This window comes from Siphateles boraxobius, unplaced genomic scaffold (assembly GCF_051911475.1).
Source record: "Siphateles boraxobius isolate OS27281-9 unplaced genomic scaffold, OSU_SipBor_1 22, whole genome shotgun sequence".
Classification (NCBI taxonomy): domain Eukaryota; kingdom Metazoa; phylum Chordata; class Actinopteri; order Cypriniformes; family Leuciscidae; genus Siphateles; species Siphateles boraxobius.
In genome coordinates this window covers 19,662,011-19,672,654 of record NW_027508833.1, presented here as the reverse complement: position 1 = coordinate 19,672,654, position 10,644 = coordinate 19,662,011, and the positions used below count along the sequence as shown (strand labels likewise).

Sequence of the window (10,644 nt, the reverse complement as noted above, 5' to 3'; positions counted from 1 at the left end):
TGATTTTGTCTTAAGAGTGCATTTGGAATGGGGCACTACCTATTATTTTTAAACGGATAAATGCAGAATGCACTTTACACACTGTGTGAAAATTGTGTACTGGAATACTCTGATAACTCAATGCATACAAACAAAACACACCGTATTGACTATTATATAAGCTTGTACTACTTTTCAAATACAGAGACACAGCTCTTAAATACTTTCACCCCAAAATACGACTTGACATTTAGTTTATTTAGTTAGAAACAAGCCAGAACAGCATTCTGCAATCTTTCAGACAACTCACAGATTCATTGGTCTCTAAAACATTTTCTCTCATTTCTTGTATTAGTTTAACTGTCCTGTTCTAGTAATAGGATTCATAAATATAACAACTCATGTCAATATAACAAAAACTTTTTCTATATTTTCTTTCAACTCTGGGTGTGCTTTGTATATGTTTTCAGAGACGTCTGGTATCTGTGAGAATGAGCATTTTTGTTAGTGATAAAAAAAAACATTGGAACAAAATTCAAATTTCAAACTTCCAAACTGAAACACGTGTGATAAAATGGATTTATGCCACACTTGTAGTTCAAATTTCTCAGCCATTTGAGCAGAGTGCATGCTAGTAAACTCATCCCACTCTACTGTGCGCAAGCCAGGACAATAAACCGGAAAACAGCAACACTGTAAGATAGCCGAGGAAGCTTCAAATAGCAACAAGATTTCTCAACGCTCAAGCAAGAAAATGAATAGGTGCTTCAGAAGAAGGGACTTAAAGGACGGAGAACTGAATGCCGTGTTTGTTGAGGCGGTCGATGAGGGTGGTCTTGGCGAACGTCGCTCCTGGAGTGTATACGCCGCCACTGTGGAGAATAAACCCAATAACATACTTTCAGGACACGACACTTAATACCAACTGCTTATTTAGGTTTGGTTTTGAAGATATATGACAGTGACTGGATAAGTTGGCAGAACCCACGTTTTTGGAAGAGAATCTGATTCATTCAACATGGTAATGGCCGCTTGAACCATAGCGATTGGTGTGGCGACATATCCTGCCTCTGGAAAACATCACACACAAAAAAGGGATATGAGAAATATAGTGATGCAGCTTTTCATGAACACTAATATGAGGCTGATGTTAATATGCATACCTGGTCCTTTAACCACAGTGCGGATCTTGCCGTTGGGTTTGCCCTCAGTGAGGTCCTGATCTTCGGTGTAACCCTCTCCAAAAAAGATGAAACGGAAAGAGGAGCCCTCCATCTACAGATATCACATTTAAATGAAGCTGTCCATGTAATCATAAAGATTATAGCTGACAGACTAGATGATGATATGAGTGTAAAACCTGTTTTCTAGTCGGACCATCTTTGGAGAAGTAGCCAAATGAGAAAAACTCTGGAAACTGCAGACAAAGTATATAATTGATAAGAAAACACAAGATCCGCAATGTAGTAATCAAATTAAATGCAATAATTCAGCAATATATGGCTTTCACAAAATTATGTTTTACCTTAATAAGGAGATTTCTGCCAAAGCTGAACTTAACAAGGAACCAGAACATCAATCCACCAAAGACAAGCTTAAAAATGTTGGAAATACCGCCGACACCAACATAGGCCCCATACTGAACCTGTAAAAAAAAATGTCAGTACAAACCAAACTTGTAATATTTTTTGTAATGCAGGTCATTTTAAACTAAACTTGAATTAAATGAATTTCTGCTTTAATCTTGTTGCAGTCATTTTGTTCAATAGTTATTTGTATATGTCAGCTTTATTTCAATGAATGAAAACAATATTTAATAGTTTTAACTTACCGGTGACTCATTGAGCTCTTCATGCAAGTAACGCTGGGTTCTTTTCACCACTGATGGGTCGGAACCCATGAAGGGAAGTGCATATTGCTGTACCTCATTACTATAAAACAGCGCACCCCTGTAGAGAGAGAAATTCTGTTTTTGCTGATAACAGACACATTTGTGTCCGTTTGATGAACGACATTGTGCTGATACTCAACCATAACAGGCCAATCATAAACAGGTCATTTACACTACGATTAAAAACATTTGGGGTCAGTAAGATTTTTTATTAATAGGTTTTATTCAGAAAAGGATGCATTAAATCGATCAAAAGTGGCAGTAAGTACATTTATAATGTAACAAAAGATTTCTATTTCAACTAGGGTTGAAACGGTACACAGAAGTCACGGTTCGGTTCATACCTCGGTTCAGACATCATGGTTCGGTACGATTTCGGTACAATGGAGTGAAAAGCAAAACAAAAATGCAGAAGGCATTTTTATAAATGTCTTAAGCCTTGTATTTTTAAAATAAGTTTTATTAATAAAGGCATAGAACCAGTTTATTTGTAGTGCACTGACAATAGTTTTATATAATTGAATTAGTTTATTAATTAAATTAATAAAAAGACAAAAAGACCTTGCGATATGTTTGGTATGTTTGAATGAATTTAAAATTAATTTGCCATATTTCAGATCAATATATTTGTTTTTCTTAATTTTAATTAATCCTAACTTTAATCTCATCTGAATTATAAATAATTGATTTCCGTATAAAATAATACCAGGCTACCATTAAAAACCACATTTGATTTTCTTTTTTAATCAATGTAGAATGTGTAACTTAAAAGTAAAACTGTGTGTGTGTGTGTTTTTTTTGTGTGTGCGTGCGATTTTGGTTGGGTGATAGTTGTAGGTTACAGTTTGACAAGAGAGTGTGACAAAAGCACAATGTTGTGTTTTATTGCGAGTGTACACGAATATATGTAAACACTTTGCAGTTTGAATGATACGTTTACGGAGTATGTTTTTGTTTCCACTGTTCGATCGCGCCAGCCCCTCTCTCTCTCTCTCTCTCTCTCTGTTCATTATGCTGTGTTCAGACCAAACGCTAATTGAGCAAATTTTATCGCTATTTAGAGTTTTACTTATTTTTATACCGTGTATTCTAAGTGTAAATTCGTGCACAGAACCGTGACGCCCGTACCGATTCGGTTCAATACGAATACATGTACCGTTCCACCCCTAATTTCAACTAAATCCTGAAAAACAAATTATATATACATAAAATGGTTTTCACGCAAATAGTAAGCAGCAGAACTGTTTTCAACATCATTATCATGACACTGAAGATCATGTGACACTGAAGACTGGAGTAATGGCTCCTGAAAATTTAGCTTCCTCATCACAGGAATAAATTACATTTTAAACCATATTAAAATAGAACTGTTATTTTAAATTGTAATATTTCACTATTTTACAATATTACTGTTTTAACTGTATTTTTGATCAAACAAATGCAGCCTTGGAGAGCAATGAGCAAAAGAGACTCAAGAAATAATATGAATTACGATCAGGCAGCAACATAGTGTCGGCCCAGATCCAGCCCACATCTGGTACACGTGGAATCCACATCCAGTACACGTGGATTCCACGTGTACCAGATGTGGGCCGGATCTGGGCCGACACTATGTTGCTGTCCGGGTCTGCTTGTTGTTGTACACACCTCCTTTTGATTTTTGCCCCCACCACAGGAAGAGGCTTGTGACTAAACTTCTTCCTGAGGCTTCGCAACTTAGGGCCGTCAGCTAAGCCATAGATGGCCGACTGCCAGGTGCCATCATGGATGCTGCCTCCCTACGGACACACGAGAATGTGGGTCAGCTGAGACTTAAACACAAGGGCCTTTTAAAAAACTGACAAATACAATGTTCACAGCTTTAATTCCTAATATGTTTTAAGTTTAAAACTTAAGCGCACCAACCTCAGGCCCTGCATTTGCAGTCAAAAAGCTCTCAATAGCTGTTAGTGTCCCTGGTAATGAAAACAACAGCATATTAATATTACTAAAAATATTAGCATTAAAAATAGGTGTAGTTAAATATAATATCATTTAACATAATATGATGCTACAATTACATGACAAACATACCTTTAAACTGGTCCCTGGTGTAAATGACGCCCATGTCTGCAGGAATGGAGTCAAAACCACAGCTTCCCACAATGTAGACGCCCTTTTCAGCGGCCTGGCCATGGTAGTTTAGCTGCATACTCTCCAAGAACTACAGAAAATACAACATACACATATCTCAGAATTTTGAGATTGCACTCAAAACAAAATGTTGTTTTACTCAACATGAAATCAAAATAGACCCAATTTGCTTGATACCCATCCTTGGTCTTACAATTCATCATGTTATCACCAAAAATATGTCTTTATAATCTTTCATCAAAATAACTTGCTTCACCTCTGAAGCAAAATTACTTTTTCGGATGAAGCCACCAAACCCTCTTATTCTTGTTACATATTATGTTTCAATGAGGAATACGTCACATTATGGAAGTAAAACGGGTTGTGAATGCTTGACTTTAATATTGTTATCGAAGCAAGTTTATGGATTTATTGTAAATGTGATAATGAAATAGGAACAAAGTGTCAGGAAAATCACCTGTGGTTCTCCGGAGATATCAATGCAGTGTGCTCCGTTCTGCACACAAGTCTTGACCACAGGTTCACCAAAAAATCTATACTGTAGAAAAACATTAAAAATTGTTATGAGTAAATATCAGTATATATTTATATACATATATATATAAAATACAAAAATATGTACACAGTATAAATATTTAAGAAATAATTGACGACGGGCCGCTGAACTTTAGAAAAATATTAAAATGATTTCTGAAGGATCATGTAACACTGAAGACTGGGGTAATAATGCTGAAAATTCAGCTTTGCTATCACATGAATAAATCACATTTCAAAGACTATTAAAATAGAAAAACATTATTTTAAATTGTGATAATTTTTTCACAATATTACCGTTTTTACTGTAATTTTTTTTATCAAATAGATGAAGGCTTTATGAGCATAAGTGACTTACAGACACCAAACTTGAATGGTAGTGTAAATTAATATTTATTTTATACAATATGTATACTATTGTCTAAAAATATCTGACAAAACAAAACAATCCGTACTCTTTTAGACATCCTTACTATTTTAAGACAAATATATTTAAAGAAAACTGAGGGAGATCATCTGAGGTTCAATGTACAAACGTATTTATCTCTTTTTAAAGGACAATATTGCAAAACCCCATAGTCTATAGTCTCTTATTATGGGTGAGTTATCTGTTATCAGTCTGATGTAGCAATCTGGGTAAACATAAGGCCCTTAAAATTAAATTAGTAATTTATCAATAACTCGATGTTTGATGACCAATCATATATAATGCTGCCCGATAGTTAAACGATTCTGTGTCCTACAGTTTGCGTACTTACAGGCCCCACACAGCTGAGCACAATGACTCCCTGTTTGCACATGGCAGCCAATGATTCAGGATCGCTGACATCCGCGATGAGGACATCTACCTCAGACTTCAACTCCGGCTTACCTGAGAACAAACATTTTAAACATGACATACACTGTAATTATGCAAATTGCTGGGTTTTGTTGGGTTATATGTCACATTTAATGCAAATTGACAATAAATTATTCATGTTTATGATAGAATGTACTGCACAGATGCAAAACAGTCTGGGATTAATTCAGTATCATACATAATTTAGTTTGTAAAGTAACTTTGACCATAAAAATCCTTAATAGCCGTGTCATTATTCAGTGTCCGGTCAGCCTACATTCATTCTTCGTGAAATCTAAATATAACTCTGAGCAAATGTTCTGTTTGAGCCAATCCATTCAAAGCTACATGATTAGTGGCATGGAATATGTCATTGGAATATAATTTTCCATCAGCTGTTCAGGATTAATTAAACCATCCCAAAAGACCACCATGACCAAAGAGCCTATTGTCCAACAAAATGCATACATTATCCAAGCTAAACAAGATGGAATTTATTTGTCGAAGCAGAAAAGTATATCAACCATTTAAGAAAATCAGTTCACTGGCGAATGCCACGATGTGGGTCAAAGTCAAGTCCAATCCAATATAGTTGGGTCATTGCAACCCTTCTAACACTTTGACATCTTTGCCAAGTTTGCTGCGCTTACAGTCTAAAATGTTGCCTCTTGTACTTCTGCTAAATGGATAACAGAATTTAGATGCAGAATTTGATACTGCAGATATTCTCGCTAACTCAATCTGCTCAACAATCCTGTACAACTTTTTTTAAAAGATGCAAAACATTTGTAAATATCTCTGGGGTAAAAAAAAACAACAAAAACCTGCAGAATTTGCTAATAGAAATGTTTTACAGCCCCTCAGTTAAGAACCAGTGTCATAGAGCAAAGTTATTTTAGTATTATTTATATGCTATTATAGTATTATTGTATTTTTATATTATATTATATTTCAGTTATTTTAATTGTAGCTATTTTAGGTGCTTTTCTCACTGCAATCGTTTTGTTAAGAAGTTTTATTTTTCCATTTTTAATTCCATTTATTTATTTAGTTCTAGTAGGCCTACAAGTATTATTATAACCAGGTTTGGGTAAATGTAAAATTAATACAAATCAACGCATACGCATCTCAAAAAACAAAACAAAACAAAAAAAAATAAGCCTATCTTTGACTCTTGCAACATCTATTGTAAAAAATACCATGATAACCAAGGTTTTGGCTTAACCACCATAGTCCCAAGTTTTTATATCAGCTGTACATACAGTAACTTACAGTTCATCCAACAATAAATGAAACCAGACAAAAAAGTTTCAGAAACAGTTTGAAAGATTCCTATTCATTATGATTTTACAGAACTATCAATTACTGTAACACTAAAGTTAAGCACTGTATGGTATTTTTGCAGACCTGATTGCTTCTAGGGTCCAAGCATATTACAGTTTTAATAGTTCACTAAATTAAATCAAATACAGAGTTAGCTTCACCCACCGAGAATTTCGGCGGCCTGCTCAACAACTTTCTCCAGCTTGGCTCTGTTCCTGCCGGCTACGGCCCATTTCAAACTCCCCTTGGGACCCTCGGATGAGGTGCGGGCCACCTCCTCTACCACAAACTGTCCCGTGAAACCCGAAGCGCCGAAGATGATGATGTGGTAGGGTCTGCCGGATGAGGTGCTGAACGCCGCCATAGCTGGAAGAGACAGACTGGGATACTGGAAGAGACGGAGTGGGACCAGCGCGAGGAACACCTGACAGTTGACAGTCAGGAGACTGGAGCTTACTTCCGTAGGCGTCAGCCTTCAACATGAAGTTCAATGAAGAGGATCATTAATGCGCAGCTCTGTTTGCGCATCGTCTGAAATAATCGAACAAATCAGGGAGGAAGATGGATACCCAGGCGAGATTGCCTTAAATAATTATTCATAAGGTGTTGTGACCACAAAAAATACGCATAAATCAAGCAAAGATACTTTGTATTGACCGAATATGAATTGCGTCGATGATACGCATACAAACCTCTAGAACACAACCGTGCAATACGTCACATCTCCTCGTTTCTGATTGGTCTACTCGGAGTGTGGGTGGAACAGGTTTTCGATAAGAATATCTTTAGGATTATAGTATAATATTTATGTTTTCTGTAATAGGGTTCACAACGATGTATTTTTTTTTACATATTAGTGCATTTTAAAAATATATGAATATATTTTTTTTACATATTTATATGAATGAAATATATAATTAATACACAAGCAATATATGTAAATGAATATATCTACTATTTTTTAATTGTTCATTTTTACAAAAATTACTTGCAAACTTTGGCATGAAGATAGATAATTTAGTCAGCATAATAAAACTATTATTCGGAAACCCATTTGCTTCAGCCATGTCACGTGACATTTTCCCAGGATATCCTATGAGAAAATAGTAACTTTATGGATCTGGAATTGACTGAATTGTGAAACTGTCTCTTATTACAAGTGATTGGAGGAGAGAGCTTGATGATTTACGCTGAAAAACAAAGTAATTTCAGAAATGGAGCCAGTTTATATATTTCGACAAAATATTATGCTTTTTTTATTTTGGAATAATGTGCACTAATGAATCGTGCACAATAAATGTGTATTAAGGAATGTTACTTTTAATTTCATCTTGTTTTTAATGATTCATGCATAATACGACTTTAAAAACTTTGAAACTTCATTCAAATACTACAAAGACACATCAGTCCCAACAATAAGATTTATTGACCATGTATTTTTGATCGAAGACATCTCATTGCATTTTCCTTTAAAATGTTCTCCCAAGACAATAACTAAACAGATTTGAACCATACAATTAGGAAATACAGCAATCGTCACATGATATATACACAAAATCAAAATTAAGATAAACAAATATAGTTTCCAATGGTCTCTGTACAGACAGTATAAGAGAGTGCATGCACCAGAACGTGTGATTCTAAAAGACCGTTTTGCTTTAAATAAATACTGAAAACTGGTCATCTGAACCAGCCAGACAACACACAAATAAAAAAAGAAAAACAGACAACGCAAAATAAAGTTTTACAGTTCCCGCCAAGTACTTTCACGCACTTGAGCAGAGCACAGCAAACTACACATTACTTTTACTTCATTAACTGCAGACATTACCATAGTAGGACTGTGCCTCAAAAGGAACATGTTCAAGACACAGATTCGGTAGAATAAGCACAAGATGCACTTATGACAATAACCAAATAAGAATAAACATGAATTAACAAAAACTAAGTATTTGAATACCATGATTACAATAACTGTTAAGATTATTAAGAATAGACATGCCTGAGCAAATGATATTAAAATCGTATGACATTCTTGTTCTAGTACCAATTTCATTTTAAAAACTTTCCATTGGTAAATACAGTCATATACTGGAGGCCTAGTTTAGGGGAAAACAAATCCTAGAAACCATAGTTATAAAGTCTATGGGGAAAAATAAATATTTAATAGATTTGGCTATTTTTAAAGTCACCATGAAATCAAAATGATAATTCTTGTATGTTTTTTAATGGAATTTTGCAGTATTTACTTTCAGTGACATCTCTTCTCTTCTCTTCTCTGATGATGTGTTTACTGACCAGAGGGCGGGGCAACCTGTCACTCACATGAGATTAACCAATAACAAATCCACAGTGATCCAACGATCAAATCAATTCCCAATGAACAAAATCAAGCCCCGCCCTACAATCTTTCTTGTTCAACAAGAAGCTCCCCCCCCAACCCTTATATATGTCACAATATGGCTATCACAACTTTTGCTTCATGTCGACTTTAAAAAGAAAAATAACTCAAAAAGTTTATGTGTGGACTAGAGCTGCACGATTAATCGTTAAAAGATTGCAATCTTTATACATATATAAAGTGCAGTCTTTATGAGCGAGTCAATGAATCATTCATTTAAGAGATTTGTTCAAAAACGCTGATTCATCCAATGATGAAACAAGTGCAGTCTTTATGAGTGAGAGTCATTGAATCATTCATTCAAGAGATGTGTTAAAAAATGCTGATTCATTCTGTAATGAAATTAGTGAAGTCTTTGGGAGAATTTTTCATTCAAGCAGATTTAAATATCTTTTTGTCAGAACCTCTAGCTGTATTTTCAGAATCGTAGGAGACTAACAATTTCTTTTTTAAACAAAAAATGGTGATTTCCAGTTTATCCAGAATCGTGCAGCTCTAGTGTGGACTCTTGTATTACAAAAGTATCTGCCATCTAGCTGAATAAAAGAAGTGTGAATTCAAGCAATTTAGTAATAATATACAAAATAAAAAAAAAGCTAAGTAAATTCAGTCTGAGGGTTTGTGTTTGACACTGCTAGTTTCAAGTATCAGACAGAATTAAAGAAGATATATCGATTATTAATTAATAATAAATATGAATTAAATAATTAATATCAATGTTGTGTTAATAATTATCAAAATATTGCCAAATCTACCAGACAATTATCTTTGCTTTTCAATAATAATTAATGGGAAACTATAGTCACTGGGATTTGATTGTATCTATATAAAGCATCTATAATTCCTCAATATGCATGTATTGCTTTCCTGTCCCTATAAACATTTTTATAAACAAGACCATCCAAGCCCACCACAGGAGAATGCTACGTCCAGGCTACAGATGGATATGTCCATTATTATATCTTCAGTACTACGGTGGTCATTCAACTTTTTCAACGAATATAAGACAACCAAATATTAAGATTTGAGATTAAAGACTTTAAAAAAAGAAGTCTCTTTATATGAGGTTCAGTTGATGGCAGTAAACATTGGGCTACTTGAGCGAAAACTGGCCAAAGTGGTTTCTGGTGTCTTCCAGGGGCCGAACGTCCCCTGTAGGACCTTATAGACGGGCTCCTGTGTCAGTGTGACCCAGCAAAGGCCTATTCATGAGGATTTCTCAGCATCGAAGATCAGGGAGGGTACCGAGAAGAAGAAACGGAGGCAGAAAATGACTCATCGTCCTGCTATGAGCTCGGGGACAGCCAGTGTTTGAGCTCGTCCAGTCCCCTCTGCACCCGTCCGATGTAGAAGTCCATGTTATGGGAAAAGTCTGTGCACACACTGGATTGGGCGTCTCCGAAAGTGCAGTAGAGCGCAGTCCCGCCCACACTGATCACCACGGTAGCCAAGCACAACAAGAGGAGGAGGAGCCATGAGTCCCCGCCCACCTCATCTGCATATCAGGTATGAGCAAATCAATAGAGAATCAGAACATGATCAATG

At 35.4% G+C, this 10,644-nt stretch overlaps 2 protein-coding genes across 2 annotated transcripts in view; both read right to left on the bottom strand.

Annotated features, from left to right (window-relative positions):
- Positions 1 to 216: 216 nt before the first annotated feature.
- On the bottom strand, positions 217 to 7,412 carry LOC143746833 (saccharopine dehydrogenase-like oxidoreductase). The gene is made up of 12 exons (XM_077238996.1): positions 6,864 to 7,412; positions 5,296 to 5,408; positions 4,461 to 4,541; positions 3,944 to 4,073; positions 3,776 to 3,825; positions 3,518 to 3,648; positions 1,811 to 1,928; positions 1,505 to 1,624; positions 1,340 to 1,396; positions 1,143 to 1,254; positions 968 to 1,049; positions 217 to 851 (listed from the first exon to the last, which is right to left on the bottom strand). Exons 1-12 carry the CDS (start codon positions 7,060 to 7,062, stop codon positions 761 to 763), a joined length of 1,284 nt encoding a protein of 427 aa, XP_077095111.1. The 5' UTR covers positions 7,063 to 7,412; the 3' UTR covers positions 217 to 760.
- A 693-nt stretch (positions 7,413 to 8,105) lies between these two features.
- cnsta (consortin, connexin sorting protein a) overlaps positions 8,106 to 10,644 on the bottom strand; it is a 29,951-nt gene continuing 27,412 nt past the window's right edge. Inside the window, exon 11 of the mRNA XM_077238991.1 lies at positions 8,106 to 10,594. Coding sequence (XP_077095106.1) covers positions 10,386 to 10,594 — 209 coding nt within the window. The 3' untranslated portion in view covers positions 8,106 to 10,385. The remainder of the gene's footprint in view (positions 10,595 to 10,644) is intronic.